Source organism: Ascidia mentula, chromosome 1, assembly GCF_947561715.1.
Source record: "Ascidia mentula chromosome 1, kaAscMent1.1, whole genome shotgun sequence".
NCBI classification, from domain to species: Eukaryota; Metazoa; Chordata; class Ascidiacea; order Phlebobranchia; family Ascidiidae; genus Ascidia; species Ascidia mentula.
The window spans coordinates 726,184-745,046 of record NC_138566.1 but is presented as its reverse complement, the minus strand read 5'-3'; the positions used below and the strand labels follow the sequence as shown (position 1 = coordinate 745,046).

Genomic DNA, 18,863 nt, shown 5'->3' with positions numbered 1-18,863 from the left:
TTAATATTTCTTTTTACATTTCCATAAATTTTGTGTCAATATATGAATCTTGCCAAAAAAATTATTGGAATCCATTGAGAAACAGCAGAGTTATGTGCGTTTGAAGTTTTGTCGACTGGAAAAAAAGTTTTGTCGACTAGCGTCTCTTTGGTGAATTGTACGGGCTTCCCAAGGTCCACAAGCCGAGCGTGCCCCTAAGACCCATTGTTTCCTTTATTGGGTCCCCGTCCTATATGCTCGCCAAATTTATAGCAAGGATTATTTCCCCTTTGGTTGGGAACAGGCCATATCACGTTAAAAACTCACGTGAATTTGCAGCTGAAGTGAGGGACTTGGTAATAGCGGATGATGAGTGTATGGTGTCCTTTGACGTCGTGTCTCTTTTTACCAATGTGCCAATATCGGTAGCTGTTGCTAATGTCATGGCACGCTTAGAGGATGACAGTAACCTTGAGCAGCGCACGTTGCTATCCTGTGAGGACATCGCAGAAGGGCTGAAATTATGTTTGAACGCCACCTATTTTTCCTTTCGTGGTGTGTTTTACCAACAGGTGTTTGGTACGGCGATGGGTTTCCCCATCTCTGTGGTAGTGGCGAATGTAGTAATGGAAACAATTGAGGATAAGGCACTCGCCACTTTTGCGCATCCTCCCCGTTACTGGAAGCGCTATGTCGACGACACCTTCGCCATCGTTGATGAAGCACAGCTCCAGTTGTTCCTCAACCACATTAACCATGTGGAAGATTCCATCAAATTCACTTTAGAAAAGGAAAGTGGTGGTACACTACCGTTTTTAGATACAGAGGTTATCCGTGATGAGAAAGGTTTGATCAGCACTCGTGTGTATCGCAAGCCGACGCACACCAATCGGTACCTGTCGTTCAAGCCGGCACATCCGATACAACACAAGACAGCGGTAGTGCGGTCACTGATGGATAGAGCCGATGCTCTGGTTTCCATAGAAGAAGATCGTGACAAAGAGGTGAAGTTTATCAAGAATGCACTGCGGAAAAATCTGTATCCGTCATGGATGTTCAGAAGAAAGCCCGCGGTCAAGCCACAAGAAACAGCGCCAACTACCGGTACGATCGTTTTGCCATATATTCCTGTTTTAACTGACACGCTAAGGCGTATGATGTTGGACTATGGTATTGCGGTCTACACAAAGCCACACAGAACACTGGGCAAGATGGTGTCACACCCTATCGAGAAAGGTACGGCCCAACCCAAAGGCGTTGTGTATTACATTCCATGTAAGGACTGCGGTGGAGCATACATCGGTGAAACCGGAAGAGCGTTGCAGACGCGGTTAAAAGAGCATCGCCGCGACGTTGCAGCGAAGAACAGCCAGAGGACAGCACTGGCAAAACACGCTGCCACACTCGGCCACCGAGTTAACTTCGACGAGGTCCGAGTCCTAGAGATGGAGGAGGACCACACAAAACGTCTGTTCCTGGAGACGCTCCACATTCACAAGAACAACCATTGTGTTAATGACAAGGAGCAATGCGTCTATTTTCCAGCTGTTTACAACAACTTGTTGTAAGTGTTACGCCCCGCTACACACCTGGTCACGTGTTGATACAAGCGGTACCAGTGTTATCCAGTTCCCCTTTTTCTTATGTTTTCTTACGTTTTTCTTGCAATTTTTGTGTTTATGCGCTTGATGCAATATTGCTAACATAACCCTGAGGAAGTCTCGCCGGATGGCAGACGAAATGTCGGTTTCAAATAAACACTAGAAACTTGAGTGCCAGAAGAACAATTCTGGTTAAACCAAAAGTCTGCAGAAAATCACTCAGCAGTATTTTTGAAATCGTGAGTGACTACTACGTATTCAAAATGAAAGCAGCTCATTGTGACATACTCAGCAACATCCTTCTCAATAAATGGTGCAAATCAGTTACACCTCATTTGGGTAAAGAGTGTGCACAGAAGCTTCTTAAATTGACTGGAGTATTGTGGATCAACATATGCCCTTTTGGGATTTCAACAGCAATACATTGAAATATGTAATTCTGAAATATTTGTAATATTTAATACTGAAATATTTGTCACATGTAATATTAAAATATATGTCATATGTAGCTGGGTTTTTTATCTCAAAAATTTATGACAAACTGTTTAACGAAACGATGCGGCTGTATCTCAGCGAGTGTTAGGCGACAAAGCACATCCCGTTGCGTTATCAACTGCTATAGAGGCCTCAAAAACAAATCGCCATGAATCGCGATAATGGCGTCCTTAGCATTGCAAGGCAAACTTGCGCGACGCACAATGAGACGCACTTTGCACTCGCTGTTATATCTTTGCCGAAATGCATTCAGACATTATGTCCGAAATGGCATGAAATTTTACTGACATTTCGTAAAAGAAATAGGTCACAAAAAAAACCCAGATATGTAGTACTGGAATATTTGTCATATGTAGTACTGTGATATGTAGTACTGGAATATTTGTCGTATATACACTTTTACTGCCTGTCTAATTGACAAATTTACTATCGAGCCGGTATAATAGAGCTCCTTAGCGAAAGGTCCTGCTTTGTCAAAAAACCTAATGATCGCACAGAGATTACCTCATGGGTGCGATTGGAAAATCTCAATTATTGTAAATCCTTTTTTTCATGTCCTGTATGACTTGTGTCCTTTGAAGTAGAAAGCAATATTATGTACTGTAATTGCAAAATTTCTGTGTATTGAACAATGTTTTACCATTGATAATTTTATCAACAAAAAGAAACTCAAATAAGTGTGTCTTCATAGAGCAGTTTTAGCAGTGAAAAACTTATGCACTACAGTATTTAGCCTTTTGCCTCGACTTTGTCGATCTGTCCTGCTGTCCTACCTAATACATCACTTCTCAAGGTTTTTTTTTGTTAAAGCAGGACAGAGGCACTTCCTTGAGATCAATATTAGGATTTTGGGACAAAAACATATACTAAAATTGAACAAAGGGACCTAAATGCACACAAACACAACTTTTTGACCTTGCTGGACGAGTCTCGCAAACGCTCGCTAACTCAAAATAAGCGTAAATTTAGTACATTTCCACGTTTCACACGCATTACCCTATCAATAACACAGCAAAAACTATTTAATGTGATTATCCGAGCAATAACACACCAAAAACTGTCTAGAAGTCCCGCACGACCGCAGAAACAAGTTGAAACACATCCGCCTCCAGTTTTGAAACGAGCGCGACCGGTGTCCAGGCCTGTTATAGAGGGCGCTATGGTCACAGTCAAATTGCGTTTGTTTAATCAACATGTTGCCAATCAAACATTTTTATCTTTCAATGTGATTGTGTTTTACAACAACTGTGGACACACATTTGTTTCCATGGAAAGTTTATTTATAACTGTTATAGAAAGTTGCTAGACATTTGATGTGACACAGTATATTTCTCAACAGCCCATAATCATGCTACCATAATCATATGCAACCAAACACTAACTCACAATAAAGTAACAACTGATTTGTTTAAAGACAAAATGTTGATATCTGCAGCAAAGGATTCAATAAAGAAATGTTTTTCTGGTTTGTCTTGTGAGTTTGAAGCCGCCAATGACGCATCACGGCCTTGGGTTCTGGATACCCAAAATTTCATTATATGTTATATTGCATTTATTTCATTGTTCGCACATGCTCTAAACGTATTAAGGTTAAATCTTGTCCATTTTAGTTTCTTGTCATTAGAATTGCTTTTTTGCTGTTAACCAGTTCACTTAATACACGGAAAATGTTGCTTGGTATTATTCAGTTTCATAGTTGACTCAAGGGATTAGGTTTATTTTTCTAAACCTTTTATATAGGCGAATTTTACAATTTTTAAACACTTTTTCTAATCAACATACACTGCAGTTTTGTTTTGGCAGCAATGTTGCCGTGTTTTAGCATAGCAGTTTCCTAGGTCTGTTTCTGGGAAGGAAATAAATGATACAGAATTTGATGCTTAGATGGAAATTGATCATTTCCAACAAACTTCCGTTTGTTTGCCTTCACAATTTTCTATGGTATCGTTTAAATGCATTTCTATAAATGCCCCTGCACCAAGCATAATACCATACCTAAAATGAAGAGGTTTTCATTTATTTCCTCCGTAAGCCTGTTCCCAAAAGATTCTTGCTTTTGGCGTTTTTGCCTTACTTCTCAATTTTGCTTTTGTTATTCGAACCGATTCTTTCTGCTTGTCAGTGTACAAAAGGGGAATCAGGCAATTTTATGAATATAAATGGACGACCTTGGACTGTTTGTCTATATTCAAAACCTGGAGTATGAGTGCACTTGTACTAGGGTTTATTCTGAGCCAACAGCAAAAAAGCGCCAAATATTTTTAAAATAAAACACAATTAATTATACGAAAGCTAAAAGTTGTGTCAGAAGTGGAAAGTTTTGTCGTGTAACTGAGTTGTGTTAGAAGTGGAAAGTTTTGTCGTGTAACTGAGTTGTGTTAGAAGTGGAAAGTTTTGTCGTGTAAATGAGTTGTGTTAGAAGTGGAAAGTTTTATCGTGTAAATGAGTTGTGTTAGAAGTGGAAAGTTTTATCGTGTAAATGAGTTGTGTTAGAAGTGGAAAGTTTTATCGTGTAAATGAGTTGTGTTAGAAGTGGAAAGTTTTATCGTGTAAATGAGTTGTGTTAGAAGTGGAAAGTTTTATCGTGTAAATGAGTTGTGTTAGAAGTGGAAAGTTTTATCGTGTAACTGAGCTGTGCTAGAAGTGGAAAGTTTTATCGTGTAACTGAGTTGTGCTAGAAGTGGAAAGTTTTATCGTGTAACTGAGTTGTGTTAGAAGTGTAAAGTTTTATCGTGTAACTGAGTTGTGTTAGAAGTGCAAAGTTTTATCGTGTAAATGAGTTGTGTTAGAAGTGGAAAGTTTTATCGTGTAACTGAGCTGTGCTAGAAGTGGAAAGTTTTATCGTGTAACTGAGTTGTGCTAGAAGTGGAAAGTTTTATCGTGTAACTAAGTTGTGTTAGAAGTGGAAAGTTTTATCGTGTAACTGAGTTGTGTTAGAAGTGGAAAGTTTTATCGTGTAAATGAGTTGTGTTAGAAGTGGAAAGTTTTATCGTGAATTGGTTATTTTTGACATTTTTGGCTACATTTTTCAAACCATAGTACAATCAACCTCTTTTAGTAAGTACACAAAGAATTTTACCAAATTTAACGTTTTCCTATTTCATTGCCCGACGTTTTAAATTCACTCACAATTTACCGCTTGATTCAGTTTTTGTGTGTTATATAATTCAAATGTGTTAAAACATTTTGCTTTTGTTATTCGAACCGATTTCTTTCTGCTTGTCAGTGGCTCACTTATTAAACGGAAATGTTACCTGGTATGAACTCTGTTAGTTATTGGTAAGAGCGGAAGCCTTCCTGCGTTACCCGGACTTCTGGGTTAAAATATATGACAACTTCCCGCTTCTGTGTAAACATCCCTTTAGCGGTCGTCCTGTCTCTCGTGAAGCATCAACAGCAATAACAAAAAACCTTTCACCAATTTACATGGGTTAAATTCGATGACCTTCTGAACGTCAGTACACAAATATATAGTTTGTAAATCCGTACAGTCGTTTCACAGGCGGTTTAACGAACAGGACAAAGTTGACAATGTTAAGTTTGAGTGAGCGGAAATGTTCAAACCTCCCGGAAAAGTTAAAGTTCGCAAACTTTGTAACTTTCTTTCGACTCTTTTTCGTCTAAAAATTAACCAAAAGCACAAAAATTTCGCGTCGTACTTTGTTAAAGTTTTCTTGGCTCAAAAAGTTTGAACGATGACCTTTTTTAAAATATACTTTTTAAACATGACTGCACATTATCAAACAACCATGCTGGTCTCGTGTCATTTGCTCCATATCATCAAAATAAACAACATGTTCCACTTAAATCCTGAGTGAGCCGCCTGATCCAATAATATCATGTAAGGTGCCGCGATTTACAAACAGTTCTACCTTCAAGGTTGGACGAATCGTCCAGAGTGATCATTTAATGCTGAAATTATTAATTACTGGACTCAAAACAGACGTGCTCGTCGCATTTAATTGTGCTAAAATGCATTTATAGTGCTTGAAAAAATTGACGAAAGTGTGGAATTTCGGTTTTATTGTTTTCTCAGCCCTGCTTGTCTGGTTTTCGTGAATTATCTGCCGCCGTTTTCATGCCAGTTTTACATGATCTCATACGAATACAGGTATATCCAGGTAACAGATAACTCCCTGCAGTGGAATAAACAATATTTCCTGTTTTATGAAAAATGGGGGCAGCATAAGGTCGAAAAAACGACAGCAATATCTCAGCAATTCCCCGGAGTCTGATCGTAAGTTCATAACATTAGTCAGCGGTTTGTGCCCAAAACTAAAACTTCCTACGCCAGTTTGCCAGTTTACATTGGTGAAAAGAAACCAGCGCTCTCATAATAAAAATAACCTCTGTGTATTTTGGCTAAACTTTGGAGATCTTACCGAGCTGCTCGATTAAGAAAGGATCGTATGAACGTTAACAACCTAAAGTTGCATTCCCACATTCATTCTCTGTGTGAAAATTGCTGTTCTGTGGCAACTGTGTTTCGGATGTGCCGCTAGCTTGTTTTGGAAAACAAATCAGCGAAGTTATAATTGACTCACCTACATATTGTTGTAAAAATTTCGACCATGTTGGCTGCTTGGTGCGCATCGTATGTCACGAGGACGCTTAAATTGTTTTTCTTTAGTATTTTTTATGGGCTTAAATGATTATTTTGCTTACTTTTTCTTGTTATTTTCCTCATAAAGGCGTATATACCCTACTGGTCTGTAGCAGGTCCTACGTGCCTTGAGGAAAATAATTGTAATAATTATATATTGATTAGTAACAGCGGTACAGCATCAAAATCTTTTACAAGGGCTTTCTGGGCGCAATCGAAAAACTATTTATAACACATATAAAACACTGTAATATAGAACGACCACAAACATCATAAACAAACAAGCGAGAGAAATCATCAGTTCGTTTTGTATCCGTTGCATCACAGGACTCTCTTTTCTCATTTCCTGAAGCACAGTGGCTCCTTTGTTCTTGTGGGGAAATGGAATATTGGGAACTGGAACGCCCAGGAAATCACACAGAGGTTTCCAACCTTCCCTCACTTCGTAAACCAACAACTGGGTTTTCGGGACAATCTGCAAAAATAATCGAATATTGGAAATGTACAAACAAGGAACATTCTGCACTCTAAAATATGCATGAGATCGTCTCGCTTTCAAAGCTTTTCCGATTTGTGCAAATGCACAATTTCGATAAGCATGGAGAAATTAAGAACCGGAATGCCATGGACTGTCAGTTCACAACTCTCACCAAAAGCGATTCAATGTAGGCTGCGACCTGTGGCTTATTGAATGCAAACTAAATCTAAGCGAATTAATACAGACGTTCGTCACGTGACCTCAAGCGTGAAATCATGGTTGTTTCGTAGGGAAAAAATCAATCTTATAATTGTGTAATTTTGAAATTTGGCAAATCGATGTACTTACCCACTTTACCTGTCGTTCGTGTCGGCGTTTAAGGCGCTTCAATGCTTCCTCGTGGAGTAATTTCAAATGCAAACGAGGCCACGACACGTTGACCAAGTGGCGAACTGTAAAACAATACGTAATTGTGTTTTTATGTACGATTTGTTCATGGCTCCACTTTCCATGATAAATTTGTATGTACACTAGAGGCGCGGGTGTTTTTGAACAAGAATTTGTTTTTTACAAATGTTGATTCTCACGTCAGAAGAGACTTTATTATGCAAATTTTGAGCGCAATAAACAAACAATACCTAATAGTTAAATTCAAACAGTAGCTTGGCCGGGAAGTGACCAAATGGACACTCCCAAACCTGTAAGTGGAAGATTCGTAAGTTCAGGGTTTCCCAAATGTTTGAATCTGTGGCTTATTTTTTTATTGCAACGCTTCGTGAGGTGATGTTTTAAAACTCAAACGAATAAACAAATACGTACGAATGGTTGAGGCGTAAAGGTACATTCTAATGCCAGTGATGGTAAAGGTTTGAGCAAGCCGAAGTGGAATATCGTTGTTGATTTCATCGATTTGTTTCACGTAGCTCCGATACCAAGAATCGTCATCACGGGTTGTTAGAATCACCTGAAGACACAAACACACAGCAATGTAGGTGACGCAAGAGGCAAAAACCGTCTGAAATCTATTCTCTAGGTCAAAAACAATCGTTCTCTACTGGTTAAAACATTAACATAAACACTATTTCTTTAAAATGTACTGATCTTCTGGCATAAAATATACGTGCTGTATTTATTCGACGTTTCGTCTGTCATGCGGGAGCACAAAAAGAAAAAAGGACACGTTGACACCGCTTGTCAGATCACATGGCAGAGGCACAAAAACACCAAACGCTGCAGGAGGCGCAACAGTTACAACAAATTGTTATAAACTGCCGGAAGAAAAACACATTAAAACCACAAAAAACTAGGTTTGTCAAGAAACAAAAATGTTCATTTTTTTGCTCAAAAACATGAAAATTAAAATGTTAACATCTGTGAAAATATAGAAATGGAGAAGGTGTTAACAGGGAAAAGCAAAAATAACCCGTGGGTTTCAGGCGCTTCCACCAAATTGAAGTTTAATAAGTTTCACTGCGATCAGATGGCAGTAGTGTCGGTTGCATTGTTAAAACAGAGAAAGAATAGGCATTGTTACGAAATAGATTGAGTATACATGACGAAACAATAGGATTGAATGAACAAAACTGATAACAATCCCACGTATGTGTTTGTATTGTAGAGAAAAGTTGGTTTAGCGCTAGGGTAAGACATAATTAAACACTCAACCCTAAGTCAGAATTTACCGTAGCTCCAAATGTGTCAGTAATAAATGTTTTCAGATCAAACAAAAATGTTTAGAAACAGTAACTCTAGTTGTTGAGTGTGGAGATGTTCGGTTCATTAGAAGGAATTTGTGGATCTTCTCTCTCCAATCATCTCCCTCCCAACGATCGACCGACTTTCCCGATGACTTGTGGCCACAGCGATGTGACCAAGAATTTTCTGCAAACACTGCTCACAAATTATCATTCAATATCTGACGTAATGGTTGGTGGCAACCCGTGTGTCGAAAACATCTTATTTACACTTGTATCCAAAGCTACCAACACATAATATCAACTTCGTAGTAACATCTGTAGTGATTAATTAACACTAATACATGACATCACCGATGCCAAAAGTTAAGTCGTGTCAATGCTGACGTAAGTTGATTCCAAAACATCTTAAACAATGTTTTCTGCACTATGGGACAGCCCCACTATTAACTAATTATGAATCAATCCGTTATTATTTTTATATTTGATTTTGATTAATGCAAAAAAATCTGTGAAATTAGAGCAACTGGAGTTTTGGATTGTTCTTAATAATCAACCTTTTTCGTTAAAATTTGTCACATCCAAACTGCAAAGTTCTTCTTTTGTCGCAAAGAAATCATATTGCGATGTAATCACTCATGCGTATTAAATCACATGACCAGCTTGGGTAAATACGGAGCGGTGTTTCCCCTCTGAGCTGCATCTAGTTTTGTGCACAGGAATGACGTAAAATCTGTTGCAGAGCAATAACAATAGGAATTTTATGTCCTAATTCTTAGACTTTGATGTTTGAGTAAAGTATTACTACGTAAAATTTAATGTTGTCATTTGTTCTTGTTAAATAGTTTTCAAAAAACAGAAATGCAAACACATTACATATCTACAAACTTATAATAATTGTTGGTGTTCCATTCACTGTCAGTTTAACTTTTTGTCTTCATCATGAAGCGAACACAAGAAGAAATAAACTTGCATCACCAGAAAGTGATGAATTTTTTAAACAAGTAAGTTTAATTTATGCAGATTTACTGAAGTTAAACTATTGATGTTTCAGTGACAGAAAAGAAACAAAACGATTTTGCAACAGAACACTTTGTTCCCAAGGAGAAAACTATTCAATTCATGATGCCGTTGTTTGTTCTATGTCAGATTATTTTAATGCTTTACTTGGTGTTGAGGTAAGTATTTCGAACATTCAAATATACTGATACATCAGTGTACATGTTTGAGACATTGCATGAAAATACTTTTGAAATAACGAGTATTAAGAGTGACATTGTAGTAATAGCAATTTGTCTATGTTTTAACGGTGTTCATATCTAATATTGTCTCAATAATTGATAATGTCTTGACTTTTATTAAAATATTTTGTTGCCAAAAGCTATGTTTGTTTATTTTTATCATTTGTCACAGTTGTAACAACATTTGTAACATGTATGCTTACTTGTATATATTCGTATTAGCATTATATACATATGAGGTCATGGGGCAATCCATATTTAAAGACTTTCAGTTTGAATTCTTATTTTCATAATCAGGGTTTGCCAACTATTGCTTAACATTTTTTTTCACCATATTGCATGTAGGGATGTGCCAAATGGAAAAAGATTCAGGTTCGTGCGAATCCGAATAAATAGAAACATTATTCGTGCGAACCCGAATATATTCGTATGTAAGTGTGACGTCAATAATATATGTAAGTGTGACGTCTTCCAACACTTCACAACTCACACATGTTGACACTTAATACTTAGTATGTAATATTTCCATGTATAGAAATATTTGATTGGTTGTGGGTTGTGTTTGTTGTGATTGGTTAACTTTGTTTTCTTATAGATGCGCGAGAAATATTCCAACTTCATCAAGGTTGACAATATTCCACCAAAAAGACTGGAAAGTGTATTGGATTATATTTACACTGGTGATATTGAAGTAACAGAGAAAAATGTGTTGGAAGTGTTGGAAGATGCTGATTATACACAGATGGAAGGTATGTAAACATCATATATGTCATTAGGTGGTTTAACACAACCTGTACATCCAGCATAACTCGACAATGCAAGAATGTTATCCACATAAATATTGTTGTTGAAACCAAATCTCATAAAAAAAGTGATTTTAAAATCCTAACAGCAATTTTTTTTGTCCATGAGCAACAACAAATTAAATCATTACACTTTCCTGTATTAAAAAGGATGCCAACATTTGTGGAAATGTTTTTGGCAGAATATAAGTGTTTTGTCTCGTAAGATTTGATCTGTACCTGAATCAACTTAAGCATGCACTTCTGTGCAATGTTCGACAGTCATATTAAAACGCAGATATGTAGATATTTATTTAATTTAGATATATGTATTATGCAATAAAAAGTTCACAGAACTGCTACATACAGGTATATAAAATAGGCACAAAAAAAAGAAAAAAATGTCTTTGGACCTGCATAATGTTGATTTTATGACTGTGCAGTGAACCACGACGAAACCTTAGGGCGAATGTAGAGAAGACACAAAAATCAACTTAAAAAGGAAATGTTCAGACCCAACTATGAACCCTATAGGACTTGTCCAAACTCTATTATAGTTGCTTCATGAATAGCAACGGTGCATTATCGGTTTTTGCTGGAAAATTTGACTGAGTTGTTTCAAAAAGTGGTTGACGTGTATTGTAGTATCACCTTATAATAAGCACTCAAACATATTCCAGGTGACTCTGCATGTTTCAGTGTGTGAAAAACAGGTTTTAGTCCGTCCAACTTAATGTGACATTTATTAAATGTTGTAACAGCAGGATGTAAGTGACTGACGTAACTTGATTGTGCTTGTGTGGGTGTACAGGATGGTAGTTGTGTCAAACATGGATTCATGGTGTACCTAATGCCTTTAGAGTGTGCAATGAATATGAGGGGTGGATTGATTGCTTTGAATATTGTTCTGATGGGATGACTGGATAAAGTTGTGTGATTGGTTTTGTATAGTTGACCCTCTCCGGCAAGCAATGGCTGCATTAACCTGCATATCTAGATCCATTGACAATGCTCACTGTTTTGACTATTCATAGTGTCTGGAATTTTGTTTGTGCATACCAGTGTAACTTATACAATCTCACTGGGTAGGCTTCCATACCTTAGTCTATAGAGTGGTAACGTGAAAGCTTTGTAAATATTAATTGCTATGGGAACCATACATTCACAATGATAACAAAATCCCATTTGAACATTCTTAAACTGTAATAAAGTAAGACAGCACGGTTACTAGAGACATTAAGAGAAAAGTATCAAGTAATCTCATTGATAAAATGTTTCAGCATCACAACATTTAAACATTTGCTTCCACAAGTCCCAAAAAACATCATTTGCACCATTTTCTGCTTATTTGTAAACACCAAAATATAAATGCTTAACATAATATGACTTACCAGTCCACGTGGAGACCAAGGATATTTCTTAGCATGTGGCCACTACCTAGCTACACTGCTTTCACAAGGGATAATGCATTGTGGAAATATATGTTATTATTAACATTTATGGAAATTTGATTTTTTTTCTCTGGTTGGGTGCCAATATCTGCTATATATTGTTCGATTCATACTTAACTGAAATATCTGCAATTAAATTTGGAATAACGTGGTTTTGCTTTTTCAGAGTTGAAGTCATTTTGTTGTCGAGTCATTCTTAAAATGATTTCAACCGACAACTGTTTGAAGCTAAGAGCTTATGCAACTCGATACAATCTTGCTGATGTGGAAAAGAAAACAAACCAAATGATTGTTGATAACATTGCAACAGTTGTACAACATGATGATTTCATGCAACTTGATGTAGGTGATATGTCTGCAATCATCAAACAGAGAAACAAAGGGGTAATTATGATTGATTCCTGATGAATGTTTATCTGGCTATAATTTTTCTATTTCATGTGTAAGGCAGCAAGATATATTGCAAGGTGAAAGTAAAATACAAAAACAAAACTAATATGTAAACTAAATGTTGAATGTGATACAAATGCAATGAATGATGACAGCAATCTCTTTATAATATTATTCAAACTTGTACTTGCTTTCTATAGAAAATCCAAAACTAAATTCTGGATATTTTGAAGCTGACATTTCAAACATAGCTGTGCTAATCATCATTAATACTTCATTATTGCAAAAATTCTATGTTCGAAACAATTGCTAAATATGCATATTAGGTTTGGCGTTTCGACTCCCAAGCTCTTCACACATCACTACTTACTTTGTTATTACATATTAGTTGTTGAATGTAGATGGAAGAAGCTGTATTTACTGGAATGGTTCGATGGGTTAATTTCAATCCTTCCCATCGAGAGGATTTGTTTGTGAATCTTTTCTCACAACTTGATCTTTCATCTATTTCCACTCAGTTTGTTGCAAACACAATTAAAAATGAAGTAAATTATTTGGGGTTGATTTGTTTCCAATGAGTTAAAATGTTTTACTATTTTTAGCCTCTTGTGAGAAGAAACATGGATTGTGCCATTGCAGTCATGGATGCTGTATTAAAACAATATGATGTACCAGGAACAAGTGGAAAAGCAAGTCCCATTAAAAAAGGTGCAAGATTTGTTCAATATTCACAACAATTTGTTACATCCACCATATTTACACCAACCCTCATAGCAATTATTCTCCCATAACTTTAAACTTCACTGAACCTTTGCACATGGCAACTACTTGACTATGCACAACAATATAGTGTGAGATCTGCAAGTCTAGGTACAGTAAACAGCCAACTATTAGTTAGACTGTGATCAGATACTTACACTAAATCTACACTGATTAGTATGCAAAGATTTGCTTCACCAACAAGTATTTAGAAATACCGATGTCACTTTAAGACCACAACCTACAAATAGTATCTTCATTAAAATGGACTCATTTAAAAAAACAATTAGAATTGGTCAAATTAGGAATTATGTTTCCATTGTTATCATCATAAGAATTAATATGTTTCCATTGTTATCATCATAAGAACAAAAACCATAACAAGTAATGTTTATGTTGCAGATTTGTCAGGATTTCTTCTCATTGGTGGCAATAATTCAAAACGAGCTTGTTTGAAATGGAATGTTGCCACAAAACAACATGAACATTACCCAGTATGTGCATTGCTTGCTGACATATGGTTTTCATGCTTTTTTAACTATTCACTGGTTTGTTCTTACTTTCTGGAAGCAAAAACTAAATTATGTAGAACACAAAATGTTTGGTAATCTAGATCTGTTAAATGACATAAAAACAATATTTACTGCACTTTTTTTACTTATTTTTTCCTGCATAAAATATGTTCTGACACCACAAACAATATTCGATCCGAATCCTTTTGGTGTTGGTGTTACTGTTGCTTAGATTGGTATTTTCTGTTATTTAGTGAAACATGTAAATCACTTTGCCTTAATGATTTGTGTCATCGTCATCTAAATTTGTTTAGAAAATGATCACAGACAGAGTGAACTCGACTTCAGTCAAATTTGGTGAAAATGTTTATGTAATGGGTGGAGTTGGTCCAACACATAGTTGTGAGATGTTGAATTTGGAGGAAAGTAAAAACTGGGTACAAATTGCTGATTTGTTGGAAGGTCGAAGTTGTGCTGCATCTGCTGTTGTTGGAGGTTGGTTGCTGTAACGCATTAGAGCTTTACATAATGTAATGAGATGTCTCAAGCTACTGTTTTGGTGTAATTAGCGCAAACATGGATTTTCATTTTTTCTAAAGCTCCACCAAGTAAACCTCAATTTAGCATTGATCAGCAGCTTAATTTCTGTAGTTCGTCAAGTAAGAGGAATGTAATTGTGAACGTTTAATTAAGGTCAAAATGTCTCAAAAGCAACAGTTTAGATAATTGTTACACAACCTGGATCTTATTAATGCATGTTGTAGAGGTCATATACCTGACCGGGGGTCAAAGTGGAGATTTCAAACCATTTTCATCAAGTTTGCTTTATTTCGTCAACGAAGGCTTATGGAGAAAAGGCTTTGACGTGTTACAGCCAAGATTTGGACATGGAATGTGTTCAATTGACAGTAAGAATATGTCTGAGTTCATTTATGTGAAAGAATAATCCCATTACTGCATCCAGATGTAAATCAGTCAGTTCAAACTTTTTACCCCAACAATATTCACTCATTTAATCCACACAAATATTCCATGTATACTCACAAGATGTTTGCTTCGACCCGAGGTCATAGAAATTTCATTGGATAGAAATATTCTGTGACATGAAAATATTGAGAAATACTGACCTAAAACCTACAAAAAACTGCATGAAAATTATGTGATTTTTTACAAAGTAAAACCTTTTTACTTACTTTGGTCACAAATTACTGATGACGTCACTCAACTTCATAAACTTTTAGTAAAAAATCAGCATTGTGTAAAATAATTATCTGCAGATTTACTGAGTTCTTTGCTGAATGAGTATCAACCGTTATATTACTTAACTTTATTGTAAACGTTGATTTAAAACTGATCTCTTATTTTTACGTTAAGAAACACAGAGCTTGCCTCATTGCTTGTTACGTAACATTACAACATAATCGTAATATGACGTCACAATAAATATTAACACAAGCGATTTTAAAATTTCTTCAGATGTTTTGTTTTCTGTGGGCGGATGGAATGATGGCAGACAACTCTTACAATCATGTGAATTCCGTGATATTCGTGTTGGAACCTCCACAGGAATCGCTTCTCTCAATGAAGCAAGAAGTTTATTAGCATGTGAAGAAATTAAAGGGAAGATCTATGCAATTGGTTAGTGATGAAAAGTTAAACAATAAAATTAACAGAAAGTGGTTTTTGTGTAAATTTTATAAAATACAAATTCATATTCGTCACCGGTAAATGTATCACGTGATAAATATAATGGAGTTTCCTGAAAAGAATCCTAAACATAAAAACTGGTAGATATAGCTATAAAGTATTAACCTAAAAACAATAAAAAGTTTTACTTTAAATCTGACAGGAGGTTGGGGTCGTGACCTGCGAACAGTTGAAGAATACGAACCTAGAGTCAACAAATGGAAATATGTTTCTCCTCTCCTAAATCCTCGTTACCGTCACTCTGCTTGTGTTATTGATGGGAGGATTTATGTTGTGGGTGGATCGGGGTAAGAATTACTATTATGACGTCACTATAGTCCACTGTTTCCCGTTTTATCGATTCCAGTTACACGAGTGTGCGTTATTTTGTTTGCTTTCAAACGGTTTAGTGAGCAAACTTATAAAATACTGACGACAAAATGTTGTAGAAAAACTTACCTGTGTTTGTTGTGTGTCTGATTCACGAAACTGTATCATGTTTGTTTTATAGGAACTGGGGTGGACTCACATCAGTTGAAGTTTACGATCCAACCTCAGATGTCTGGACACATGCTTTTGATCTTGACAAACCAGTTTGTGATGCGACTGTTGTTGTTGTTTAATATGTTTCTATATTTGGGTGTAGTTGATATTTAACTGGGTGATTCCGCGACACCAAGTGAAAGTGGGTCACAGTCAAATTGCGTTTGTTTAATCAACATGTTGCCAATCAAACATTTTTATTTTTCAACGTGATTGTGTTTCACAACAACTGTTGACACATATTTGTTTCCATAGAAAGTTTATTTATTGTAGAAAGTTGTAAGATATTTGATGTGAAGAGTGACACTGGAACACAGTATATTTCTCAACAGTGTTAAACCATAATCATATGCAACCATAATCATATGCTACCAAACACTAACTCACAATAAAGTAACAACTGATTTGTTTAAAGACAAAATGTTGATATCTACAGCAAAGGATTCAATAAAGAAATGTTTTTCTGGTTTGTCTTGTGAGTTTGAAGCCGCCAATGACGCATCACGGCCTTGGGTTCTGGATACCCAAAATTTCATTATATGTTATATTGCATTTATTTCATTGTTCGCACATGCTCTAAACGTATTAAGGTTAAATCTTGTCCATTTTAGTTTCTTGTCATTAGAATTGCTTTTTTGCTGTTAACCAGTTCACTTAATACTAGTGATGTGTTGCGCCGGATCCGGGTACCCGTACCCGGCCGGATATTGACCAATTTTCAATACCCGGACCCGGCCGGATAATACACTTAATTTTACCGGATAGTTGGGAAAGCATTTTCGTCCTAAAAACGCACAAACATTTCGCAAATTACTCGTTTTTGGGACCCAGTCTGTAATACTCACCGACGTAAGATTTTTCTGTTATTTGTTATTTAGGTTTTTCGTGACGTGTTATACCATATTAATAAATACCCACGTTTATTTGTTCCACTCATGATAAGCTAACCTTAACATAGCATTCTGTTTGGCAATCAAACATTTTTGCCATACCGGTGAAATACACGAATCGGTGTTAACAAACTGCCGGATCCAAATTATCCGGCCGGATTTGATTGGTAACTATCCGGATCCGGCCGGGCCGGATAATTTGGAACTGGGAACATCACTACTTAATACACGGAAAATGTTGCTTGGTATTATTCAGTTTCAAAAAAAATGTTGCTTGGTATTATTCAGTTTCATAGTTGACTCAGGGGATTAGGTTTATTTTTCAAAGGCGAATTTTACAATTTTTAAACACTTTTTCCAATCAACATACACTGCAGTTTTGTTTTGGCAACAATGTTGCCGTGTTTTAGCATAGCAGTTTCCTAGGTCTGTTTCTGGATAGGAAATAAATGATACAGAATTTGATGCTTAGATGGAAATTGATCATTTCCAACAAACTTCCGTTTGTTTGCCTTCGCAATTTTCTATGGTATCGTTTAAATGCATTTCTATAAATGCCCCTGCACCAAGCATAATACCATACCTAAAATGAAGAGGTTTTCATTTATTTCCTCCGTAAGCCTGTTCCCAAAAGATTCTTGCTTTTGACGTTTTTGCCTTACTTCTCTATTTTGCACAAAATTATGTGATACAAAGTACAAAACAAAGGCGTTAAAAATGACGGGCGAATGCGAAAACGTTTTTTTCCTATAGGGGCTTCAGGCATGAGAGGATTGCTTTGGCGACCTCGCTTAATTTTGCGCCATATTGCATAAATGCATCAGTCCATAGGTGTGGCAGCAAATTTCTTGAAGTAAAAGCCGCTTTCTCCTTTAAAGCCGACTTCGCCTGTTTTCATTCTTTCCTTGTTGATTCGAGCCCTGCTCAGTATTTGTTATTTTGCCGAAACTGTCCGTTTGTTTTCCCGCAGCCTCTCTCAACGCCCGCCGGCCGTCCTTGTCAAAATCAATTGAGACAGCATGAAAGTTCAATGTTACAACTCAAAAACTGCCTGGCTCTTCAGCCAACGCGGTCAATATATAAACTCATTTCAAGGCGTGTTGGCCGGGTAAAAATGACTTAAACAAATGTAAACAACAAAAAATCTTGTAACTCTGGTCAGTGGAAAATTTCAGTCGTGATCGCTATTTTTTAGCAACAACACAGTTTTACGAATAGATGCCTGCATGCAATCTTATTCCTCTTGAGAAGTGGATCAAAGCTATACAGTGCTAACCTGTAAAAGGTCAAAAAGTAACAAGAAAATGATACTGAACAGCTTAAATGCTATTCGAAACATTTGCTTGCCATCATGCTTTTAACAACAAGCTTCCGAAAATTCGTGGTTTTGAGAAGCGACTGTAACGTTTATGTATGACGTAGTGTTCACATTTACGTAATGCAGAGTGACTTGCAGTTTTGTACCGCCCAGATAAATACCACAGTTCTCCGAACTGCCCAGGAAGAATTGATCGTAATCGCATAATGATAGTATCGTAGCTCACGCGACGACATTCTTACACTGTTATGATTGTCTTTAAATCTCTGGTTTCTGTGGCCCGAATTCATTCCACATTTGGAATCGCCTACTCTGCGCTGGGCTTTTGCCTAGTGTAGTTTCACCATTCATTCTACATTGTTGGTACGCCTTGGCGTAGAATCACGTTTGTTTATTCTACTCTGGGGTTGATTTGTATTTCTGAACATATATCTATCGTCT

At 36.6% G+C, this 18,863-nt stretch overlaps 2 protein-coding genes across 2 annotated transcripts; both read left to right on the top strand.

The window, feature by feature from the left end:
* The first annotated feature begins 233 nt into the window (after positions 1 to 233).
* Positions 234 to 1,547, top strand: LOC145914593 (uncharacterized). The gene has a single exon (XM_083002418.1). It carries the CDS (start codon positions 234 to 236, stop codon positions 1,545 to 1,547), a length of 1,314 nt encoding a protein of 437 aa, XP_082858544.1.
* Positions 1,548 to 9,867: 8,320 nt separating this feature from the next.
* On the top strand, positions 9,868 to 17,137 carry LOC145887730 (kelch-like protein 7). The gene is made up of 11 exons (XM_082978929.1): positions 9,868 to 10,028; positions 10,687 to 10,840; positions 12,491 to 12,708; positions 13,116 to 13,259; positions 13,317 to 13,422; positions 13,876 to 13,967; positions 14,300 to 14,480; positions 14,750 to 14,893; positions 15,462 to 15,623; positions 15,835 to 15,979; positions 16,183 to 17,137. Exons 1-11 carry the CDS (start codon positions 9,993 to 9,995, stop codon positions 16,292 to 16,294), a joined length of 1,494 nt encoding a protein of 497 aa, XP_082835055.1. The 5' UTR covers positions 9,868 to 9,992; the 3' UTR covers positions 16,295 to 17,137.
* Positions 17,138 to 18,863: the final 1,726 nt, after the last annotated feature.